The following is a 27,324-nucleotide window of genomic DNA, read 5'->3' on the forward strand; positions in this document are numbered from 1 at the left end:
CTGACATTTACCTCAATAACTCAAAAATTTACAAAAAGATGATGCAATACCTGCATTTACAATACAGATAAAATAAGGCCCGTATGTCAATTTGTGACACACGTCTCCCCTTAAAAAGAAAATTTATAATTTTCTTAAATGAAAACAAATTGGCATACTGCACATAGCAAACACAACAAAAAAACGCACACTGTCACTATCTGTACATCATATAATATAGCCACCTGCCTACACTCTACTCAAATAATCTGCGCCTACATTTTCTCTACCAGGAATTGCTCTGATACTGATCCTATATGGCTGCAATGCCAATGCCCATCTCATCAGCCTGGAATTGCTAAGTTTCGCTTTATTCAAATAAGTGAGCGGCTGATGATCTGTCTCTAATACAAAGTCTTTACCGAACAAATACCGGTGAAACTTAGCTACTGCCCATACTATCGCTAAACACTCCTTCTCTATCACTGAGTACTTTTGCTCCCTAGGTAGCAATTTTCTACTAGCATACGCTACAGGTAATTTCTCTCCATCACTTTCCTGAAGCAATACTGAGCCTAAACCTAAATCTGAAGCATCTACTCTCAATATAAAAGTCTGATCTAAATCTGGCAACTTCAAAATAGGCGGACCCATTAAGTAGCCTTAAATTTGGAAAAAGTTTTTTTCGGGTTTTTCCCCCCACTTTTCAAGATTTGGCTGACCCTTTTTCGTCAAACTGTGGTGGAACTGCAATGGGCCCCAAATTTTTGAGATAAATTTAAAAAAGTATCAATGAAGTAGCATACAAAATATTATTGTCAATAATTTGGAAATTTTCTAAAAGTTTCTACTTCTGTTTACTTCTATGGTAACTCGGATTTTTTCTTTCTTTGTCTTTCTGTACCCTGCTTTATAGGACACAAAACTTTTTCCTTTTCTACTCTACTCAAAAATCACCAATATTTTTGGTTTAAAACTTCAAATCTCTCTGTCCCCCTCTACAATAGCTGCTCCAACCTTTTTAAAATCCCCTTATTGGATAGACTTACTATACCCTTCCTTTACGTACTGTTTCAGCTGTTTGCTGAACGTTTTCAACTTTGTCTACATCTATCCTGTAATCTGTTATTTATACCTTACTATCGTAAGGCCCCTTTCCCAATGTAACAAAACTTATTATGTTTCGTAGGTAAAAAATACAAGTCCCTTACTACCTGTTTTAAACCCTCCTATTTAGCCTTCTATTAAAATCTTCTTGTATCTGAAATATTTTTTGCTAACGTTGCTGAGCTATTACACGTTCCTCAAACTTTTCTTGCAAATCCAAAACATACTGGTAAGGGGTTTTTAAACCTTCATTTCCGTCTTCCAGCCTAATTCTTAGCACAGTTATCGGCCCAGATTGTTCTACTAAAGAAAACTCAAAGGGGGGAAAACCCCAAATTTTTTGGGGATTTCCCGGTAAGCAAAAACATACATTCAAAACCTACCCCAATCTTAGGCTCTCACTCACATAGCTTCAACATCTGTTTAAACTACCCTTAAAACTTTTACTAAAAACCCTTAAAATAGGGTGTTCGGTGTTTTAGTTAACTGCCTTAAAGACAATAAACCTACTTTTTCGCCCTAAATTTGACGTAAACGCGATCCACAATCGGAAACATTTCTCGGCACTCCTATTCTGTCATAACTAATGCCCCTTTCTACTTCTCGTTTCAATATGGGAGTGCTATAGCTTTGGATATTAGTAGCATAATCTCCATAGTCAAAAAAGTACCTGTTTTTTATCAGTATAGGTTCGATCGGACCAACGAATCGACGGGAAATTCTTAAGGAGTATCATCAAAGGCATTTTTCCTAAAAGAATTTTTTAAATCTACCCTTGCTATAGTACGTTGACAATTTTCTACATGTGCAGACCTCCTAACCTCTGCCCTTATCCTGGCCGTAAAAATTGCCCAATACCCTATAAGTTTTTTTCCTTATACCCAAATGGCCTGACAGAAAGGGTCATGGCAACTTTATCCAGTTTCTTAAAACTTTAGGTTTCAATCCCCCGTCTACTTTTGTTAAATTTGGGCGGTATACTCTCTATTAAAATCTATTCCCCATCTAAAATAACTGAACCTTTACCTCTCATGCTTATCGTACCTTCCCCCAGCCCTTTTTTTTCAAAATCTAAAATGCTATATTCTGTTTTTTTTTTAAGAATTCCCCTTAGAAATCTAAAATCTGAGACGGAAATTTTTAAGCTTTTTCTTGCTTTTAACTTTTGGGGGCCTGTTTTATGTGCGTAAGCTCTAAACTGAGGTTCTACAGTCCCCCACATTACCCAAATTTTAAATATTTTGGGGGTTATCTACAACCAAAGTTTGTTTGAAATACGGCAATCAATTCTATTCTAGCTACATCTAGCCTATGTTCCTCCCCTCTAGGCTTTCATTGGGTTTTTCTAAAAAGCTTGTTCTTAGTCCCCTTTTCCCATCATTGTCAACCTGTATCCCCCCATGCGATTAACCTACTTAAAGTAAGGGTTTTTGGAATGTACTTCCTAGATCCTTCCCCTTTCTTACTTTTTTTATAAAAAAATTTATCTGGGCCTCTTGCTTTTTTTCCACCACCCCCCCCCCCCCACCCAACCCCCCACCCCTTCCCCATTTTACCCCCCCCTTACACACCCCCCCAACCCCCCTTTCGCCCTTTCCCTTACCCCCCCCACACAACCCCTACCCCCCACAAAAACATAAACATTGAATTCCGGAAAAGGGCTGCCTAAAGGGCTCCATTTCCGGACAGTTAAACGCCTTTAAAACCTCACCATTTTCAAAGAACAGTTACACACGTTCGTTTTGATGCATTTGCGATAGCGTGCGAGTGGTGAAATATCGCATAAAAAGGGTAGAACACAGTTTTCTGCAATTGTTTATCTTTATTATTTACAAATGGCATTCATTTTCAAAGGAGACAACTGTTCCGATTATTTTAAGTACAAATGACATTCATTTTCAAAGGGAAACAACTTTTTCCGTTTATTTTAAGTAATCTTTGAAAAAAAGTTGTCTCCCTTTGAAATGAATGCCATTTGTAAAGAAAAAAAGATAAACAATTGCTGAAAACTATGTTCCACCTTGTTACGTGAAATTTCACCACTCGCACGCTATTGCAAATGAAATCAAAACAAACATGTGAACAGTTCTTTGAAAATGGGAGTTTTTAAAGGCGTTTAACTGTCCGGAAGTGGACCCCCTTTAGGCAGCCCTTTTCCGGAATTCAATGTTTATATCAGTATACGACACTTGTTTCGTAAAGTAATATACATGTTTTACATGCTGTTAAATTTCATGTCAAACAACTCTTTCTTTCTATGATTTGGTGTTGTTTGATTTTTGTTTCTCAATGCCTCCATCGAAACCTTAAACCCAAAACAAACAAAACAATCAAACATAAGTTTATCTTGAAAATATAAAAAACTAAAGTTTTTTTTCTTTTTTTTCCGTTAAAAAAGACAAGTGTCATTTTTTCTAAAAATCTAAAAAATTGAGTTGTCATTTTTCTTCATTTTTTTTTTGAAAATAAAAGTGAAAAATACTGTCTAGCGCTGTAAAACCGTTGTATAACACACATAAAGAGTAAGTTTCTTTGCTGTCATTTGAAAAATAAACAATGAGAGAAAATCAACCGATTTTTTTATCGCTTTTTAACGTGGCACCAAAAACAGACGTGCATGTAATGTTTGCGATGTCTTAGATAAAAAGTTTCACTAATAACCAAGAAAACAATTATACATTCAGGCCGGAGATAACTTCTACTTTAATATGGTATCAAAATGATATGCTATTCCAAATTTATTTAATTCACTGGAAAATTGGGCCAACAGATGCCCTTTTGTCAGGGTATATTGTGACAGGAAAAGGGCCCTACCGGCGACAGTAACCATCAAAAAAAATCAACACCCTTTACAATATTTACAAATTTTTTTACAAAAGAGATTATTAAAAATGAAAATATAAAAGAAAAAAAAAATTGATTAAAGAAAAAAAAAAAAGAAAGTTCAGTATCTCTAATACAAAATTCTATAGTCCATTCTAATCGAGGACACGGTCTTTAATGAAATTTGGGAATTTTTAAGAGCAAAAAACAAAACGCAGCTTTAAAATTCAAAATACAGCCCCTTTAAACCCGTGAATACGTTGTTTCCGTGTTGGCTCCCTAGGGTGGTGGGTATTGCATCCCTGAGCTGACTTCAGAGGAAAACAAAAATCATCTTTTTGCGGTTTACGGCACAACCAGGGGACAAAAGCTCTGCGCGGGAATATCACACCAGGCGATGAAGACAAGGAACCCGGGCATTTTTCTTCCGGGTTATGACTCACCGGAAAATCGCATGGGGGAAGAACTCGATCGACATAAATTTCTAGCAAGAAAATAATTCAGACATAGATTCGTCTATAAAGTGGGAAGGTGGTTCGCAAGGCAAACATCCACTTTTTAAAAGGGGAATGTCCCCCCAAATACAAATTTCATAGGTTTCAGGGCTAAGCCGTGGACCCGACTATTTGTGTTTCCAGGGGTTTCACGATATACCGGGGGGAAACTAACTATTTTTGGCGGGGATTTAAATTGACAATTTAGGCCCATTATGGGTTTTTTTGGGGGAAAAAACATAAATTACTAAGTTTAAAAATATCAATTTTCTATACGACGAATTAAGAAATTTACAGGGAAATTAAGTTATAAATAAGAAAAACGAAGGGGTTTTTCTGCGTGAAACTGAAAATTTACCTCAATAACTCAAAAATTTACAAAAAGATGAGCAATACCTGCTTTTACAAACAGATAAAAAAAGGCCCTAGTAAATTTTGTGACACACGTCCCCCTTAAAAAAAAAATTTATAATTTTCTTAAATAAAAAAATTGGCAACTGCACATGCAAACCAAAAAAAAAAAACGCACACTGTCACTATCTGTACATCATATAATAACAACCGCCTACACCTACCAAATAACTGCGCCTCTTTTTCTCTCCCAGAATTGCTCGATACGACCTATATGGCTCAATCCAATCCCCATCCATCACCTGGAATTGCTAAGTTTCGCTTTATTCAAATAAGTGAGCGGCGATGACTGCCCCTAATAAAAAGTTTTACCGAACAAATACCGTGAAACTTAGCTACTCCCCCAACAACGCTAAACACCCTTTCTATCACTGAGTACTTTTGCCCCCTGGGAGAAATTTTCTACTAGCTACGCTACAGGTAATTTCTCTCCATCACTTTCCTGAAGCAATCTACCTAAACCAAAATCTAACATCTACTCTCAATATAAAAGTCGATCTAAACGGGCAATTTCAAAAAAGGCGACCCTTAAAGCACCCTTCAAAGTCTGAAACTTTTCTTGATTTTCCCCCCACTCTACAAGATTGGCTGCCCCTTTTTTCGTAAAAAAACCTGGGTGGAACTGCAAGGGCGCCAAAATTTGAGAAAATTTAAAAATACAATAAAGTACCATACAAAAATATACGTCAATACATTTGAAAATTTTCTAACAAGTCTACTATTTCCCTTACTTCTACGGTAACCCCGGATTTACTCTAAACTTGGGGTACTTTTTCTGTACCCTGCTTTATAGGACACAAAACTTTTCCTTTCTACTCTACCCAAACTCATCACTACTTCATTGGGATCTAATCTGCATAATCTCTCTGATCCTCCCCAAAGCGCCCCAAACCCTTTACTTAAAAACCCTTATCTGGTATAACTTCTACACCTTTCCCTTTCACAGAAGTTTCAGCATTTTTGCATGAAACTTTTCAACTTTCCCGTCTACATCTATCCGTAACTAGTCTATTTCTACCTCTACAAACTAGAAAGGGCCCCTTTCCCAAATTTAACAACAACTTATTATGTTTCGTAGGTAACAATCAATCCCTTTACCCCTCCCTTAAACCTCCTATCTCTAGCCTTCCATTGTAAACTTTTTGAAACTCACTTTTTTTGCTAACTTTGCTGACTATTTTACACTATCCTCAAATTTTTCTTGCAAACCATAACATACGGGAAGGGTTTTTTTAACCCACTTCCTTTCCCAAACCCATAACTCTCTACACATTTTACGCCCACGGATTGTTCTACCATAAAGTAACTCAAAGGGAGAAAACCCCAAACTTTCTTGGGGAACTTCAGGGTAAGCAAACAACATAGCATTCAAAACTATCCCAATCTCTGGGTCTCCACACACAAAAACGCTTCAACATCTTTTTAAACACCTTAAACTTCTCTACAAAAACCGTTACACATAGGGGATACGGTTTTGTGTAACTGCCAAATGACAATAACCACTTACTTCGCCAAAAATTTCTACGTAAACTGCGACCCCAAATCGTAAGCTTTTCCTCCTGGCACTCCAATCTACGTACATACTACAAAATCCCTCTGCTACTCTCTCATTTTAAATACAGGTGTGCTATACTTCGGGAAATCTAGTACATAATCTCCCAATCAAAATGTACCTGTTTTTCCTATCAGTCTATCGATGGGACCAACGATATCGACGGAAACTCTCTTAAAGGGATATCAATAAAAAGGCTTTTTTCCTAAAAACTTTATTTACTCTACCCTTAGCATAGTACGTTAAAAAATTTACTACATTGACATACCCCTAACCTCTGCCTTTACCCGGGCCAGAAAAATTCGCCAAAAACCCAATCACTATTTATCCTTATACCTAAAGGGCCTGACAGTAACGGTCATGTGCAATTTTCATCACAGTTTCCTAAACATTTAGGACAATCAACTGTCTTTTTTGCAAATTCTGGGGGGGTAACTCTCTAATAAAAATTATTCCCATCTAAAACCCAACTGAACCTTTACCTCTACACGTTTAACGCCCTTTCCTCACCCTTCCCTTTCTAACAAATCAAAAGTGCATCATTCTGTTTGCTTTTCAAAGAATTCCTCCTAGATACATCTAAAATCTGAGACGGAACTTTAAGTTTTACTTGCTTCTTATTTTGGGCTTGCGCCCTATTTTTCTGCTGAACGCTAAGCTACTAACGAGGTTCACAGCTCCCTCTACATTCCCAATTATAACACATTGTAGGATTACTAAACCAACCCCCCTCTACTGTACCCTTGAAATAGGGACAATCAATATTTTTCTAGCTAAAATTACCTAGTTCACTCCCATCTATGTACTTACATCTAGGGGTTTTTCTCTAAAAACGACTTGCTTCTACAAGCCCTTTTTCACTACACACATGTACAACCTGTATCCCGCAAACGAAAACATCCCTACCAAACAAGTACCGGTTTTGTAGGACATTACTTACACCAAGCAAACCTAACTCCTCTACTTCACTTTGTTCTATAAAACTATTTCCACTCTCTGACCTACTTACTACCTATCTCTAACTCTATTTCTTCCCCTACCTCAAACCCCCGATCGGGCACGGGTTCTACCTCTATTTCTTTTTTCCCTTTCTATTTCTAATCCCCTTTACACTTTTCCTTTCCGCTCTCCTCTAACTCTGGGTTGCATTGGGCCCATTTTCCCCCGTACTTTCCCTCCTACATAATTAGCAGCCCTATTCGACCCCACTTATTACACTCAGACAAAACCAAGGTTGAAAACCTCTACCCCTAAAGCAACATTGCTACTACCTCTATTACTAGTCCTACATTTTGACTAATAGATACTGTCTCTGGGTGTTTCATAGTTTATACTCCCCTTATTGGTTCGTTCACACATACTTGGGGCCTCCTCATCTTTGCAAAAAAATCTGCATCTTCTGCTACATCCTTAGCTTAACAACCTCTTACTACCAAATTCTGGGATATTCCTATTACAAATCTAAAAATTGGGCCCTAAGAATAAAATCTAACAAACCTTTGTACGTTTTCTCTCCTTACTCAATCAAAACCAACCACTAAAATCTACTTATTCTGGGTAGAAAAACCAAAATTCATTTCACAGGCCTCTCAGTTCTAAACTTTTTCTTATAGCCATCGTCAGTGAGTTCGAACTGACAGCAAAGCGGCTTTCAGTTTATCATAATCCTTCCCACTTTCCAAAGGAAGCCTATCAAAAACCTCTCCTGCCGTACCCTTTTAAAAGGGAAAGGAATTAAGTGACCATATCCTTTTTCCCAGTCCTCGCAAAAGCGTACTTTTTGTACACATTCAATGCATCCATGGAACAAATTTTCCCTCAAAGGGAGAAACATCTTTTAACCTTTAAAATTTTTTCTTTTAACTCATCTTTTTTAAAATCTTTCTTAAACTTATGCTCTGTTTTTTAATCTCCTACTTCTGCTTCCTCCTTTTCTTTTTAATTCCTAGTTTAACTTCTCCTTTTCCATTTCTAATTATCCTGTTCTAACTTTTCGTCCGTATTCTAACTTTCTAATTTTAACTTACGTTTTAAATCTATTTTTCCTTTTGCAATCTAGCTTTTAACTCAATCATCTTTCCTGCTTCTAAACTACTAGTCTTTCATCAGGGGGGGGCCCCCCCCCCAGCCTGCTCTTCCTTAAAAAAAAGTTTCGTAACTCCTCCCTTCATAAACCCAACTCCTTTCCCACCTTTGTTTAACTCTACTACACTATCAGATTCACTCTTAAAACTATAAAACACTACCCTACAGTATATAAAAACCCGAGACACTAAAAAAAACCCAAACGTGAGGGAATACTAGACTACACTATTTTCCTAAACTCTACATTACCACTGGAGCCAAAAAAAAATTATAACTCTACTATATATACACCCAAATCCTCACAAAATAATACACAAGTTCCAAAAGTACTAATTGTCAATCAAGTTTCATAGGCAACAATCAACAAAAAAGTGACATAGGCGTAACAATACCCTACCTTTTCAAAATCACAACGTAACTATTTAACAAATTTAGTTAACAAATAAAAAAAAATAAAACAAAGTGCTTTATCCTAAGATAAATATAGGATAACACAACTGGTACACTAAAACTTTTAAAAATAGTAAAAGTATTTGCAAGTAAACAAGCTTGCAACACACACAAAAAAAAAAAAAAATACTGTATCTGTATGTATACAGCACACTAAACCTAAAGATCACTGGGGGAAAATAGGGGGAAAGCACAAGTAAGAGTGAGTAGGAAACTCTCCTTTCCCCAAGGCGTCCTCTCAGCACAGAATTGGGGCTTAAACAAGAGTGACACAAAATAAACCCAAAAGAAAAATAAAAGGAACGAACCCCCCAGAAAACCAAATGTCGAAACAACTGTCCCATCATCTGTGACCAAAAAAAGCTGGGTTTGCTGAAGCACGGATCTTCTTTTCTTGTCTGAGGTAAACTACTCTAAAAAAGAATAAAACTATTATATTTTTAACAAAGAAAAAAACAAAGAATCTTTTCAAATTTTTGCTGCAGTTAAATGGGGGTTAATAATGTTTGAATAGCTACTGTTCCCGGGCGACCAAACCCACTTTTGACCCATTGTGACAGGAAAAGGGGTACGGCGACAGTAACCCTCAAAAAAATCAAAACCCTTTACAAATTTACAAATTTATTACCTAGAGATTATTAACAATGAATAGAATAAAAGAAAAAAAAAAAAAGATTATAAGAAAGAAAAAAAAAGAAAGTTCATTTCTCTAGATACAAAAAGTTTTTTATAGTCCAAACTAATCTACGTGACACAGGGTTTTTAAAAATTGTGAACTTTTAAATAGCCAAACAAAACGCAGCTTCTAAAAACAAATACGTCCCTTTTAAACCGTGAATACGTTGATTCCGTGTTGGGGTCCCTATGGGGGTAGGTGTTGCATCCCAAACTGACTTTAGAGAAAAAAATCTCGCTTTGCGGTTTACGGGACAACCTGGACGAAAGCCTGCCGGGAGTATCACATCCAGGGAGGAAGACAATGAACCTCGGGGATTGTACTTCCGGTTTTTAATCACCAGGGAAAACGCTGGGGGAAGAAGCCGATCGGGCATAAAATTCAGCAAGAAAAAATTCAACATAATTCGTCTATAAAGTCGGAAAGGGGGGTGGGCGCAAGGATACTAGTCCAGTCTTTAAAGGGAATGTCCCGCCAAATACTAAATTTTTATAGGGTTCACGGCAAGCCGTGACTCCGACATTGTGTTTTACGGGGTTCACGATAACCGGGGAATCTAACTACTTTGGCGGATTTAAATTGACAATTTGAGGGCCCCTTATAGTGGGTTTGGGTAAAAACATAAATTACTGAAGTTTAAAAATAACAAAATTTTTATTACGAACAGAAATTTAATGAAATTTTCATGGGAAATTTTAAATTATAAATACGAAAAAAGAGAGGATTTCATCGTGAAATCTGACATTTACCTCAATAACTCAAAATTTACAAAAAAAATGCAATACCTGCATTTACAATACAGATAAAATAAGCCCCTATGTCAATTTGTGACATATTAGCGCATACACACTCTAAAAAAAAATTTAATTAAAATACTCAGTAGTAATCAAATTTGAAAAACGTTTTTTTTCACTCCTTCAAACCAAAAATAACAATATTCATTGTCATATTTTTTTTTTTTTTGCAAACTGTTCTGTTGACACTTCCGCGTGTAGTCACGAGTCGTGCGTGTCGAATTAAAGTATATGCACGTCAAGTACCACGAGTAAATCTTCGCAGCGTGAACGTGTTGAAGGTATACTCAGCGTCACTGAAAAGTTACCACCCTAATGGCCCTTATATTTTAAAAATCGCATTGGACTGTGATAAAAGCATAATACGACTACATTTTTGACGCAACTGAGACGTCACTGGTGTAAAGATTTGTCAAATTTGATTAACTCCATTTGAGGCACGGGACTTTTTCTAGCAATGTCGAAATGTTCGAAAATTCTATCGCGAATCATTCATCGCACTTGAAAGTAAGTCGGCAGACTAAAAGGAATACGTTAAAAAAGCAGAATATCCTTGCTAAGAATCTAAATTGCTGATAACTGATTGAATTTAAGTATGAATAAAATCAGTAACTGCTGATTCATCACAATACCGTTAGAATTTGCTTGTCATGTATAGGGGAACATGTTCCCCGAACATTTCATCTGATTAAAGATTGTCATGAAATATCATCTTCATTTTATTATTATTGTGATATTATTTCATTTTATTTAACAATATTAATAAAATCTAAAATTGAATTAATGTAAATTTACGAAATAAGAATGAAATCGTCGTTCCTTTTTACCTGGGGTAGGGAAAGTTCCATGGTATATAGAGCGAACTTTACTGATGACCCCCTTTATTCTTTTACGGAATCGATAGCAATTGAAATTATGTACGCTTTTTCAAATAGCGATTGAAATTTTGTACGCCTTTTCAAATTTATTTTTAAACCTTGCAATTTTCTAAATATAGGCATTAGATGCGAAAATTCGAGTTAAACTTTGCATGACGGGAGTGTTATCCGACCCGGTAAATTCCACGAGAGTCGAATCTAGATACTGTAATAATGACCCTATTTATTATATACCTCCACCATTTTGTTTGTCGTCAAACGGAATCGTCAATGTTTTAATAATTGATGAATGTTAAAATAGAACTGAGTGTAGTTTATATGTGAGCTATTGATTGAACATTGTCAGGTCGTGCATATTAAATGAAAGTAGTTCGGCAAAATGCAATGCAACAGGTACAATATGGATCTTTTTTCTTTCAGCTCGTATTTACTTGTAAAATAAAAGCCGTAGTTTTGACAGAATTTATATAGGTATATAATAAAGTTGATCATCAAGCTCGTCTTTGATTAAAACAAATATATTTCATGCTTAAACGTCTACTAGTTGTTTCTGTTGACTCTACGTCAGTTGTACGTGTTAAACGTTCATAAATCATTTGCCTCCGTTGTGACGTCGAAATAAAGTTTACAAACTGTATACCATCAATTTCTTTTTTACACAAATTTAAAAATATTTCTTTTGCAATGCTTTTGTTGTGTATTTAAACGCTACTTAAGAATCTTGTGAAGTATATCATTTTGCGCTCTGCTGTAAAAACGACATTAGTGGATTTACAGAACAATAGAGAATTTAAAAAAATATCTGATGGGAATTTTTAACTGTAATTTGTGAACATTTCGTGACAGTCCGTTGTAAAAATGGTAGGTGGTGCATTTTATCTTAAGACGGGAATTATGAAATAAAATAAAAAAATCTAAAAAGCAAAATTTCTTTAATGTGCGTTAGTTTTCTTCTCCTCCGTTAATACTTTAATATCGAAGGGGTAACGACAATAGTACTTAAGAAATAATCATATATACATTTCTGATAGGGATTTTACCCTGTGTAATTGGAATCTTTGTTCTTTAAATAAATCCCTAACAGAATATAAGAGAACTGAAAAAATGTTATAAAGTGTTACTTAAATGTAATGAACAACTTTAAAATGGTGTAAAACAAACACAGTGAATATTCCATTTAAATGCATGCGTCAGCGTAAAGACAATTATATAAATATGCCTGCCTAAAGATTAAACACATGTTTGTCGCCAGTGTCGACGTAGCCCAGTCGGCATACATTCATTTTGTAGAGTTAGTTCGAACTCAATCTAGATAGACAAATGAAAACAAGCATGAATATACTAGATATTTATTACTCAAAATGCATAATGTTACCGCAGTAACATGTTAACATGCACTGCAATGAAGCGTTACACATCAGCATTGGAGATTTAGTGACGGGTGACAAGTTAGTAATTGTTAATGATGAATAAAAGACATAAGGACAAAGGTTTGAGAAAATACTTGGCTGACATATAGGGAAAGTATTAGGTTAAAGCGGTTATACATGATGTTAGACTACTGGTTTATCATTGATGGTTACACGTCGATATAGAAACAAAAATCAGTTAAGTAGATATACTGTTAAAATGGCGTCCTATGACATATATAATTATAAATTTCAGCCTAATGACTGATTGATATATATATAAATACAACTTAATAAGTAATATTTTGACTAACAGCTTTCAAATATTGAAAATGGTTAAATAAGTGATATAGAATGGGAAATCTTTAAAAAGGGTTTTGGGTTTGAAACCAATTTAATAGGGAAATGCCTCTTTAAAATTGTATGTTTGTATCACGTCTCGTTGTCACTTCCAGGAACAAAAAATGTATTGGAATTATTCTGCTACTTGCGTTAGCAACATCTTGTTTATGGACATCTTCAACTACAATTTCAACACAGATATCGGTAAAAAATGCATTCAACGACAATGAACTTGGAAATAAATCGAGTAAACAGGGAGAAAAAATAAAAAGAATTGCTTACTTAAAAGTGCCTAAGACTGGTTCAACCACACTTGCATGCATCTTCATCAGGTTTGGAATTCGGAATAATCTTTCAGTGTTTCTCTCAAAGAAAAGTTTTGTAAGTGAATATAACAAAACGCTTTTATTGAAACGAAAAAAAAAGTTTGACATTTTTGCTACACACACATTGTATAATTATACTTTTTTCACTCATATCGTCAGAAATCCTTCAATAATCGGAAGCATTCGAGAACCAAGCCAGAGGATTATCAGCAATGCTTTCTTTGCACCTAGTTACACGGCAATGAAAAGAGACTTCGGGCATTCTGCACAGAGATTTATCGATGAAATAGTAAGGAATACGTCCAACTATCAACTTCACAATGTAATGTCTAGATACTTTGGGATGAACAGTGAAGCAATGAACTATCGTCAGATGCAAAATATCTTAACTACATTGAACTCAGAATTCTTACTAGTAATTGTTAATGAAAGGTTTAACGAATCTCTTATTCTTTTAAAACGACTTCTTAACTGGTCATTTGCCGATATAACTTACGCACCGAAAAGGCTGAATCATCACGGCAAAGTGTTTCTCAACAAATTCCAGATAGATCACCTTAAATCTACAAACAAGTTAGAATATAAAATTTATGAATATTTTTCCAATGAGCTTAACAGAAAGATAAGAAAAGCAGGTACAGACTTCTTAGGAGAAGTTCGTTATTTCGAGCACATTTTAAATGAAATAAATTCTTTTTGCCAAAACCCGTCTAATTACGATAACGCATACATTTTCCCTCCATCGAGATGGGGTAAAGGCTTTTCGATTAACCTGGAAGAATGCTATATGATTTTTTACATGGATGATACAAGATTTAAAAATCAGTCAAAACAATTTGGCATCGACTTAATCGTGTAGTTTTTATTATATACATACTAATGAAATACTGGAAAATACCGATGAAATATAATTCATATTTTCACTGTATTTATTTTTCCTTGCAGTGAAACATATTTTTTCTATATTTTTACCGCAGTGAAACATATTTTCTATATTTTCACTAGTATTCCGGAAGTACTTTGGTATTCTTGGGCACTGGCACCAGACCAGAAATAAAATGCTTTTTACATGTTATACTCTAACCCTATGTATTCTATAAGAACCATTGTCATGAACGGGAAAGTGCACTAACCTGTTTTAATCGAACATTTCTTACCTAAAACGCGCAGTTTGGTGAATGGATATCAATCATATTGAGCAAGCCGTAATTTATCTCCCATCAGGCACCAGTCACATTGTCTCATATTTCATATTGCAGAGATACTACACATATTTTATGCTTTCGTTAACGTTACAGAAAAAATCCTTGTGTGAACTTCCTCAATAAACATCCAGTCTGGAGGTCACAGCAGTGTGCACATGTTACGCGAAATGTAAACTAACAAAACTAGAATACAAAATATTCACAGTTTTACAATAAAACTCGAAATGATGAATGAAATTCATCTTATATATGCTTTTGAATTTGAAGTCATACATTGGTATACACGTGTACTGTTTATTCAATTCATATTGCACATTTATGCTGCATATACACATATTAGCGAACACGTGTAGTTAAACCACGACTGACATACATTTTCACATCAGCCAATCAGAATGGGTTTGTAATCTAGACCGGAACTTCACAAGGGAAGTTCAACGTAGTACTAACACGAGCGAACGTAATAGCTAACATGTGCGTATGTGGTGCTAACACGTGCGCAGATGATAAATAAAATATTTCCTTTGTCTCCCCTATGCCACCGTAGTATACACTGTTCCAAGATTATTTTATTTCTCGTGGTTGTGGTGTCCGTAAGTATTGACCTGGCACTCATGTATATTTCGTATATTTCCGTAAATTTATTTTTGGTTTTCGAACATAAATAGCGATATAATTATTTCATATATAATTCTAAATTGATATACTGTCGCATGTGCAGGTAGCTTAGCGGACAAAGCTTTTAGCTGCCAATATCAGGGTAGTTGGGTCGATTCCTACGTCTGTCCATACCCCCCCCCCCCCCCCCCCCGATCTTATTAGCAAACTTATCACTCATTTTATCAAACGTATCGTGATATTTATGGTCGATTTATTAAAAGTTGTTATCATTTTACCCGTTGTAAAAAAGTGAAATAATTGTTTTAAGTATCTTAGATAAAAAGAGAAATTACCTGTCACTAGCGTACCCAAAAAATAAATACTACAAGAGAAAACAATTAAAATTCATATAATATGATACATGATAGAATAAAACAGGTATCGATAGCATAACATTACAATACATTATAAAACGATTTAAGTGACTTCGAACCCGTGGTAACGCGCGTGATAGCCAGACCCACCGTGTCATTGGTTAACTGTTTAATATAGATATTTTCAGGATACAAATATTGCGTAAATTAACGAAAACGCCCGAAAATATTGGCGAAGATTAACAAGTGCCAGGTCAATACTTACGGATAATATATGATTATTATGAAAATAAACACAGTCGTCTAACATAGACTTTTCATCAAATGCTTACACTGATTCATTCATCTCCTAGTAAATAAACTGTGCAATATAATTTCTGCTGAAAAGTTTTATTCCAACAATAGTTGAAAATAATTGTATGCATATTAACTAAATTTAAGAGATAATAGGCATGGTCCAAGTAAACCCTGCGCCGTGAAGGGAATAGTCTAATCAGTCGGGAACACGCATCGCGCGTTCATCTAGTCCGAGGCGATAACATCCGGTTGAAATGACCGCACGCGATAATCTATATATTGCAAATGTCTTGACATAAGAGGAAGAGGAAGCCTTGCGTAAGTACTCATTTGATTTAACATCTTTTAAGTTTTAATAAACTGAATTTGACAGATTTTTTTCCTCAATATGAATTCTTTTTGTAACAAAGCAGATCATGAATTATATTTCAGCACGAGCTGCTTTCTATTAACTATTTCGATTGTCAATTCAAATGAAAATATTTACTTCAGAAGAACCACATTTTTTAAATGCTTTAACGAATTCAGAAGCGTCAGAAATATGTCAATTAACTAATTTTGTAATCTTAATATGAAAAAAAATCAGAATATCCGTTCATTCATTTAGTCAGTCAGTCAGTCAGTCAGTCAGTCAATCAGTCATCTCAATTCATTTAACTATAATTTCATTCATTCTTATATGCAGTAGTCGACAAGAATGCCAGTCACCAAAGGTTGATGTTGCAAAAAATATATGTGCAAAAATATTTCATGAATACCATTGGGGTTAAACAAGAATAAAGTTTTAAGGACAAAAACAGCCACTGATAAAAAGTTTTAATTTCGTAGAAGCAAAGTAGCCTAGGCTAAATTCTTTACGAATGAAGTAGACGGCACGTACGAGGGCTGTTCAAAAATAACGTAGACTTTTGCTGTCAACTGATGCTTATTGTGTAAATAATAATGTGAAATATATCGTTGTAATTCGGAATCTCTCTGTAATTTGGTCATATATTTTTGTAACATTTTTGCTGATAGGCGTAGTGCGTCGAACGTTTTTATTACCATAGCTACGCATAACCGGCGCATTCGCTTTTTGATCTGTCGCAATTTGAATTCGATCGCTAATGTTCACACTAATAGTATACTTGTTTGCCAAAAAATACGCCAAAGTGCAGCAACACGTCAGGGCGACACGTACCTAGAGTATGGTGTCATTCCGACGTGGGAGACGGAAGTAAACAACGTTTGAACTAAGTGAGTATTAGGGTAGAGAACACCAGTTTTTTTCCCATAGACTTCCATTATAACATTATGGCGTGTACGGCCTTCCATATATCAAAACATGTATATCCAATCACATTTTTTTCAAGAACTATCTTAGTTCCTCCAAAATATTGGGCGAAAAACATATGAATAGTGATACTTTATTTAAGTAATTTTCGTGGTGGGAAAGAGATGACCCCCTGTTTACATCGTTGTCATGGCGGGAGGGAAATTCAATTTGATGAAACTTTTTTTCAATACACATAAAAATTTGCAAATTTTGTCAAAATGTATAATGAAACTGTAAATTGCAGTAAAAACGTCCATTTTGAAAAAAAATCACTTCTTGGGTTGTTTACATGACTGACCAATCAGCACGCACAGAAAGCTACCTTATTCCCAGGTATACACTTACCTCATTCCCAGTAAGTTCCCTGTACTTTTTTGAATTGGTGGTCTCTGACCATTACTGTTTATAATGAATGTAATATTGTCATCGGCTAACATGGATGATAGGACAGTTGCTTAGTTATGGCGAACAACAACTGCAAATCATAATTCAATGAAGCAGACGCAACAACAATGTTCAGTCATCTGTGTCTTTACCTTAAGGTGATACAAACGATTCTCAAATGGTCCAGAATTGCATAAAAACAGTAGAGATGGAGGGAGAAAACGGAAAAACTGCGAATAGACGTTAACGCCAATGTATGGCGCCGTTGATAAAGACCAAGTACTCACGTTGAGTACCCTGTCTGAGATGCGTGTCGTAAGGGTTCATACATGTTTAGTATTGTAACCAAACAACTTGTTTTGATTTAAGTATTGCTTATGAAAATTTATAAAATAAATTTATAAATACGAATTGATGCTTACTTAATGAAAGCATCACAATGAAGTCACGACGTCGTTAACGTCGTTGAAATATGATCGCCGTGCGCCGGGTCCGTGTAAGTGACTGTTTTCGAGGAAGCGTAAATCCTGAATGCATGATCATAATCACGTCAAATTTGCAGTGCAGTTAGTAGAAAGGCTGCAAATCATTATGACATATTTCTTGTTTTGCTTCATTAAAGTATATTAAAAGCTAGAGAAAAAGTCTACGTTATTTTTGAAGAGCCCTCGTATATTCATTCGTTCGATCAAAACTGGAATCTCAGGAAAGCATCATGAAGTTAATATATACGATCTTTTATCTTTAGAAAATGGGTAATCTAACTGACAAAATAACGCTTTTTCTAGACTAAAATGTAAGCGGTTGTGATGCGTATTATTGTTTCATATTATTCTATCAAAAAAGATCGGTTATAATTAGATTTCATACTATTCAAAATACAAATTTAACCTGAAAGTGTGAAAAATTGGATATTAAACTAAAAGTGTTTAAAATGTAAGAAAATTATAACTTTGATTTTCTGTCACTACGGAAAAAATACACCCCTACTCTAGATCTTTTGTTTGCCTAGGGTTTATATATTTCGAAAAAAAAAACTGTAAGAACAATAAACATCTCGCGGGAAGGTCTATCTGTGCACGTAAACGTGTTTTTTTTTTGTTACTCTAGCCAGACCTGTTCACGCGCACGGATAGACCTGCGCACGTGCACAACCAATTATTCTGAAAACAAAGCGGTCATTTGTTAGAAAAGAAATCGAGTATATCTGTAAATTCGATCTTAAAAAATTCAGTCAAACTTGTACCATTACTTTCATATTTATTACCACTGATTAGACATGTATACCTGTTACACAATTATTATCGAACATTCGGCAACTCTAATACGAAATAATGTAAACTATGATTATATTGATACTCTGATATTTGACCTTCACCATAAGAAAACCAACATAGTGCATACTGCGACCAGCATGACCCAGACCAGCCTGCGCTTCCGCGCAGTCTGACCTGGATCCATAATGTTCGCTTTCAGACCCTATTTAAATTAGAGAAACTGTTAGCGATCCATCCCAGCAAACAAAAGACGTCTTCTTTTATGACGTCTTTTTGAGACGTCTTTATGACGTCATGTTTGGTTTTTTTAAAGGTGCAATCACGTATTAAGACGTCTTTTGTGGAGACATCTTAATTATGTCTTTTTGGAGACGTCTTTTTCCCGTTTATTTCGGTTGTTTTTGAAAGATGCGACCACGTCTTTCCAAGACGTCTTTATGATGTCTCTTCCAAGACATATTTGACGTGCACTATAATGATGTCTTTATGAAAAAAAAACAATACATCATCTTTTTGAAACGTGAATTCCAAACCATAATCCAACGGATAAAGAACTAGTATTTTGAGCATTGATTCTTCTTGCTTGTCTAGCATTTGTAATCAGTATATATGTTTATTTCATAGATCTGTGGTCGCATTTTGTCTAAGGAACATGGTAAGTCCAACAGATAATCCAGTAAGTGAGTCGAAATTTAATAGCTTAGTTCTCACACTCTTCATCACGGCGAAGTGCAAATAATATCATTTACAAGTTTTAGTCCATTTTCATGAATTTTCGAACCCTAGTAAATACATTGTATTTTGAAAATACAATAAAATTGCTATACCCGTCCGTTCTATTATGAAGTAAGGAAATCGTCGAACTTTCTATTCAAAATATCGGTATATCTAATATCATATTGTTTTCTAACAGTGTATGTTGTAAATGTTATTGCAGCTTAGAATAACGAAACCTTGCATTTTTTCATAGATAAAGACGTTTTTATGACGGTTTTATAACGTCTTTTAAAAGACTGCTCTATTTTGTAGGCAAAACGACATAAAAAGACGTCTTTTTCTGTTCACAGAGGTCGTGACCATAAAGCAACCAAATAAAGACGTCTTCAAGACGTCTTTTGTTTGCTGGGATGCTGGTCGCAAGACCATAAAGCAACCAAATAAAGACGTCTTCAAGACGTCTTTTGTTTGCTGGGATGCTGGTCGCAAGACCATAAAGCAACCAAATAAAGACGTCTTCAAGACGTCTTTTGTTTGCTGGGATGCTGTGCGCAAATGCACTATGTTGGTTTTCTCATGGTGCGGGTCATGTTTTTTATTTCAGTTAGGTTAATCTATGAAACTTATAATTTTAAATCCCGATTTACAGCCTTATCGATCTATAATTAATATTAGTTAGTTTTCTAACAGGACTACTGAATTAAAAGCCGAGATGCATTATGTTTGTTTTAACATGGATAGATGAGACGTTTGTGATGAATATTTTTCTTGTCTACAATAAATCTTAACGAGAATATTATACTGACCGCGAGACTTGACATTCTGGAAACTCTTCAGATCATTTAACAAACTTAAAACATTTTGTGGCAAATATATTATTCATAACATGTTCAGTCACAGAGATTAAAGAGATGTTTGAAATCAAAAAAAAAAAAGCTTAGCAACGCGACTGTTATGTCACTTTCATATGTTTTACCAAAACTGTACATAAATGAATTGTATAAAAGAACCACGGGGAATTGCGTAAAGCGGACAGGTAATAGAACACTATTTTAGCATAATAACGGCGGACAGGTTATAGGACACAATTTCTTTCACAATAGATTGTTACGGAGGTTTACATTAACGCTAGCTTTGGTTTAAATTATATTATTGATATATTTTTGACATTTTGGTAGAAATAGAATGAGAAAGTGTTAAATCATTTAGATCACATCACCTCACTTCATGTGCACTTGAAGTAAACAATTGTGACAGATAAAATCTCTCCTGGAAAATATGTTCCCTACTTATGTCATTGCTTTGTGTCAGTTTTAAACAATCCTTCAAAATGAGGTAAGGGATGGCCTGGCTACGTGTGACGGAACTGTGCACACCATGCATTTTACATTTAATATAATTAAGGAGATATTATTTAACGCAATATATCCATAAAACGCAAACGAAACACTTCAGATAACTTGTATCAAAACATAACAGGCACATTTAATGATATCTAGTTCCTTTTCGCGACGAAATGAGTATGGTGCGTACTGACACTTATCATCCCTGTCCACACCTTATTTTATTCGTCATAACTTTCACACCATTTATAGTGTTAATAGCTATAATTCTTGGCATATTTGAACTGCAAGAGTCCATATTTATAACTTTTAATGCGTGCAAATCTTATTTCAGGCTGACACAAGCGTTTTTATTAGTTAGCTCCAACTAGAATCACAAATCTGGGACGACGATTTATTTTCACGATACTTATGTGAGAAGTTTCTACTAGTTTGGTAGGCAGTATTCAACAGATGCTGACAGACATTCTGGATGAGCCATTCGTTCTCAGCGATATGTCGTACCTCAATAGATAAAAACTTAAACTTATTGAGATCCGAAAACTGAATATTTCCATGGGGTGCATCATTTGTAACCTGCTTACATATCGACTTCCAACAGAGAATGCAACATGCGTCTTTTCAAAGCGCTCCATTTGAATATATCTTCGGACATTAGAAGGGATGTACTGCTCTTCTAAGCAGACTACAAATCGAAGAGCCTATAGCGGTAACCAACATTCATGGGAATAACGGAAACATGTACAAACAGTAATAAAAGAAGTGATACTAAACTGATTCGTTGCGTTAACGGCGCAGAATTAAATGTGCGAATTGTTAATATCCTACAATTAGAAACGAACATCAAGTAATGCATGATGTTATTGATTACTTACATTTTCTGCTTAATTCATTTTGACAAGAAATAAAAATCTATAATCGTATGAAAAACTGTTTTAAAAAAGTATTTAGGTTGAATACAATGTTAATTGAATATGACTTGTTTCCACTTATGACAGTTTTTTCTCATACCCTGTCTATGTCTTGCTTTCTTCTAACATCCCATATTCTGCTTAGGTATGTTTAACCTTCATTCTATGTCATTTTCAGTGCGTGTCCCATATACGAAATCGGTTCACATAAAGAACAATACGGAATCTGTATGCTACATATAGTGCATATACGGGAAAAAGTCTGGTGAACGTATATTTTAAAAATACTGGTTCGTGTATTCCCAGTACACGACAAACAAATTCAGTTTGTATGTCACAAAAATAAGGGATCTGTATACTACGTATATCTTGCATATAAGAGAAAAATAAAACATCCCCCGTATATAAAAAAAATGCATTGTATCCACGTATATCAGATGCAAATACAGTCCGTATATGACACAAGTACGGATCCGTATATTACCATGCATATACGGGACAAGTCAGTAGCCCGTATTTCAAAAAATACAGTTCCGTATATTCCCCGTATATGACAAAAGTACAGGATCCGTATAGTTACTAAGTATATCATGCGTATACGAAAAAATCCGAAGCCCGTATATTAGAAAATACAGGTCCGTATATGCGCCGTATATTAGATGCAAACGCAGTCCGTATATGACAAAAATACAGGATCCGTATATTACGTATATCTGGATTATACAGGCTCGTATACTTGCTCCGTATATTCTAAAATACGGTACGTATACGGGAAAAAACTTCTTAGACCCTTCGAATACTTGAAAATAAAGCATGTTAAAGCAGAACACGAATAAACACCATTTCTGTGGAAGATTTTTGAAAACTCGTATATTTCATATATACGGGAAATATACATATATGTATATTCGGTGTATACGGGATCCCGTATATGCATGACAAATATACGGACTTCCCGTATACTAGATGTTCCAAATACGGGATCGTATACTAGATCCGTATATTTGTAATATACATCCCGTATACTCCCGTATTTTCGAAATATACGGAACCGTTTACTCGTATATGAGACACAATTACGTTGTGTGCTCTCGCATATTTCTGGCATTCTGTTAGATTGTCATCTTGGATACCCCTAGTACGGAAATATCCACCGATTACTTGTAAAACGAATCAAAGATAAGGTTTTAACATTCGGATTGCTTAAATGCGTACCTAATAGAAAAACAGTTCGTTGAATACTACAACATAACTTTGAATGTTGTTTTTATCGCTGGATGTCACACCTGTCAATCAGTTATAATGATCCACAAAATCAATTCAGGATCTTTTTTGCTGTCATTTTTGCCATATGTTATCTGAAACTGAAACTGAAACTGAAACTGCTTTATTTGATTAAACGCCTAATTTTACACATAGTATATTCACTGGCGTTGTATATTAAATTAAAAAAAAAGAAAAATTATAATAAATTATATACATAATGGTATCAAACAAAGAAACACGACATATTTGACAAAATTACTGTTCAGTGCAAATTACAACATTGCGTATAAAACATACGTCGGTCACACTATATAGTAGAGTATACTCAGCGTCTCTACCATATTCAGTCCACCAACAGAGAAATAATCAGAACCATGATTCAAAGCTTTTAAAAAACAGTGTTTTGAGCTTTTTCTTAAAAGTGTCTACCAAATCAGAATTTCTCACTTCTACTGGTAGTTTGTTCCATAGTTTCGGCCCTACAGTTTGAAAACTTCTATCGCCAAATGTTTTACGTTTGTTAAATGGTACCTCGTAACAACCTGTAACAGAGTCTGAAGACCTTAAACTACGTTTTGGTGCTTGTTCTTATAATAATTCAGTCAAGTAAGATGGAGCTTGGCCGACTGAACAATTAAACATGACAGTTAAAATCTTAGATAGGAAGCCAATGTAGTCGGAACAAAGCTTGTTTTGAACTGTCGTACTTGCTGAGTATTAAAACGAGTTTGGCACACATGTTTTGTATCCTTTGTATTTTCTGAATTTCACAGTGAGGAATACCATACCATATTGCATTGCAATAATCCATATGTGAAATGGCCAGTGATAATACCAGAATTACAGTAGCCTGTTTAGTAAGGTATTTTCTGATATTTTGATTCTAAGATAATTAACCATCGCGGTCTGACATTTTCACTTGACATGATCCTTAAAACTGAGATTTTCATCTAAGAATGCCCCTAGGTACCTTATACAATGTACTGATTTGATTTTGTCACCAGCAATGCCAATTTCTGTTATTGAACATTTGTCAAGTTGCTGTCTACTACCGAATAAGATGTATTCGGTTTTTGACGTATTCATTTTAAGTTTGTTTTGTTTCATCCAGTTATCAATGGTGAATAGCCTGTTTCTCATTTTCAACTGAAGTTGGTCGAAAGCGTTTGTTGACAGTACGGTCATCAGCAAAACCATACACTGATATTGACTGGGGAATGACATTAAATAGAGTTCCTGCGTAAGTGAGATAGAGCCTGGAGCCTAAACAGCTACCCTGGGGAACGCTACATTGTAATGGGCGTGGAGATGAAATAGCAGTTTCTACACTTACACTAAAACTGCGTGGCCTAAGATAAGAGTCAATCCAGTTGAGAGCTGTACCACATAGCCCATACTGAGAGTGTAACACTTTCACTAAAATATCGTGGTCAACAGTGTCAAAGGCGACACTCAGATCCAGTGCAATTAGAGCACTGACCTCCTGATTTTCCAAGCCTTCCAACAAGTCACTGGTTAATCGGAGTAAAGCCGTTTCGTGTGAGTGAAAGCGTCTAGACTGATTCTTGGGAAGAAGATCGTATTCACTAGCATGTTTATTTAATAAGAAAAGTGCTGCCTTCTCTATAAGTTTCGATAGAAATGGCAAATTGCTCACAGTGCGATAATTGGATAGCACAAGTTCGAGTCCGACCTTCTTCAACAAATGCCTGACTATCGCATAGTCAGTTATTAAAGGGACCAATTCATTGAGATGCATCTTTAATATTTTTGTGGGTAGTTTATCAAGCTCACAGGATTTGGTTTGAAGTTCATTCATCAATTTTTTCACCTCTGCTTCACTTAGATCTCTGAAAATCTCGAAACATGGAACATCCCTTTTTCTGGTACGTAACTTTCATAATTTCCAAGTGATTCACGGATCTTTTCAATTTTGTTCAAAAAGAAATCTGCAAATTTCTCTGCCAATGTAATGTTACTTTCTTCAGCGGGCACTGGATTTTCAGACTTTGATCCAGTGAGTTCCGATACCAACTTGTACAATTTTTTTAATCGCCTTTTGAACTTACCACTTTCTCACTAAGAACTGATCTTTTTTTTTTTAAGAATTTCATAATGATACTTAAAACGTAGCTTTTTAACAGTGTCAAGTTGATACGGTTCCCGGTATTTTCTCCATACTCATTCAGCTTTACGTAATGACCTTTTAAGTTGAAGTAAGTCGACGCTAAGCCATGGTTTAGGTGACCGATAGATCTTAGTTTTCTGTGTCAGTGGCGCAGGTTTATCAAAAACTGACTCTATTTCTATTTCAAACTGGTCGACAAAAGAATCGACGTATTCACTAATTACCGATATAAATGCAAGGTCTCTTAAAAATTCTTCGTGATTGATCTGTTTAAAATTTCGAAATTCCACTGTTATCCCGTAACATAATTATGGGTAATGTTCAGTAATGTTTGCCAAGAAAATGTATATCGTTTACTTTTACGTCAAATTGCCATAGGCTACAAAACACAAGTCTAACACGTTAGAGATATATTTTTCGCAACGACTTGTGCGTTTGCTCTGATCTTTAGAGACAATATACTCATTTGGCGTTTCCGAAGAAACACTATGCTTGATATATCAATTAAAACAAATGACGTGCCTTTGATATGTTTCACCCACACTTAATCAGTAAGCACTAATTCACTGGTCCGAAGGTGACCTGTTGTTTTTGCACCTCTGTTATTTGTATAGTCAGCATATGATTTATGAACAAGTCTGTAATTCATTACGATATCAGATAACGATACTACGGTGTAAATTCAAAAACATTCTGGGTATTCTCCCTCAGTACCAGCGACTAGAGGGGCCCTAGTTGTTCATATACCTCGATATTTCAAACACCATATAAGAGTGTAAAATAGTAGTTGAGCAGTTCTGCTCTTATCTATGTACTTATCCTATGTTTTGCCGCTGGATGGGGTTGGCGGATCAACCTAAAGGAACTAAAAGTCCTTGGCTATTTAAGTACACTCGGTCAACGACTTTTGTCTGAATTTTAGTAGTGTCTGGAAGATGACTTTGGTATCTGACGCATTGACAGTCGATTTCAAAAAGTCCTAAAAATCTTAAAATCATTTGGTATAAAGCTACAACTTCGTATGTTTTATCTTATGCATGTGTGTGTGTGTGTGTGTGTGTGTGTGTGTGTGTGTGTTCGGGTTTAACGTCTTTTTCAACAATTTTTCAGTCATATAAACGACGATGTCTACTTGTAGCAGTGTGCACAATGCCCAACTTTATAGTGCTTCCCTCACTGGAATATCACGCCGTAGACACGTGACATGATACCCAACCCAGTCACATTATACTGACACCGGGCTGACCAGTCCTAGCATTACCCTCTTAATACTGAGCGCCAAGCAAGGAAGTAACTAGTATCATTTCTTACGTCTTTGGTATGACGCGGCCGGGGATCGAACCCACGACCTCCCGCACTCGAAGCGGACGCTCTACCATTAGGGTACCGGGGCGGTTCTTATGCATGTAGGTGAATGATATGTTTAAGAGGAAATCTTCTTTTCTTATAAAGAAATTTACCTTGTATAAGCTACTTCAAGCAACTGTTATTTTCAGATATATGTAGGTGTCATATATTTTAAAAAAGGCTGAATGAGTGAAATGCAAAAAAAAAAAAAAAAAAAAATTTAATAATAAAAATAAATGTAAAAATTAGTCAAATCAAAGTGGAGTTATGAAGTTATTTTCCTTTAAATTTTGCCAAATGATCCATCGTTCTGCCGCATAAGATAAACAAGCAATTTTCAAATGCAAAAGATGTATGCAGTTTAATATATCAAATGAAAGGTGATGTTAAGTTAACAACAGGTTAGAATGCAAAAACGAAATAGACTTTGTAAAGTGTTATTTCCCCTTTTATTTCGCTTAAGATGTTTGTGGAAACATTTCAGCAGATCAGACAAAGTACTATGAAATATTTTTTCTGTATAATTACTGTAGTGCAGTCTTGTTATTCATCGAAATAAAGCTCTGTTCAAGAGCATTTTTATATAAGTTAACAAACACAGTTAAGGTGCTGTCACAAACACAATTCAAAATTATTCAAATTGGTCAAGCCTCAGGAAACCTTGAAAACCAACGGACCGACAAGCTCACTCCTATATACCCCCACTCCAGTTTTGTGAGGGTATAACTATCAAACTGTGTCAAATCATCCTTTGAAATAAGCTGCGTCGATGCCAGGATTTCACATCTGCATCAAATAAAAAGAAATAACACGTTTAAGAATTTCACAGTTTAC

At 35.3% G+C, this 27,324-nt stretch overlaps 1 protein-coding gene across 2 annotated transcripts in view; it reads left to right on the plus strand.

The window, feature by feature from the left end:
* The window catches only part of LOC123559842 (galactose-3-O-sulfotransferase 2-like), a 36,663-nt gene extending 21,409 nt beyond the window's left edge, over window positions 1–15,254 (plus strand). For both annotated transcript variants that reach the window (XR_006688041.2, XM_045351962.2), the window contains exon 2: window positions 13,114–15,254. Coding sequence is in view for 1 of the 2 variants with exons in the window: in XM_045351962.2 (XP_045207897.2) it covers window positions 13,114–14,185 (1,072 nt within the window). In the remaining variant the exon portion in view is untranslated. The remainder of the gene's footprint in view (window positions 1–13,113) is intronic.
* The last annotated feature ends 12,070 nt before the right edge of the window (window positions 15,255–27,324 follow it).

This window comes from Mercenaria mercenaria, chromosome 10, assembly GCF_021730395.1.
Source record: "Mercenaria mercenaria strain notata chromosome 10, MADL_Memer_1, whole genome shotgun sequence".
Lineage (NCBI taxonomy): Eukaryota > Metazoa > Mollusca > Bivalvia > Venerida > Veneridae > Mercenaria > Mercenaria mercenaria.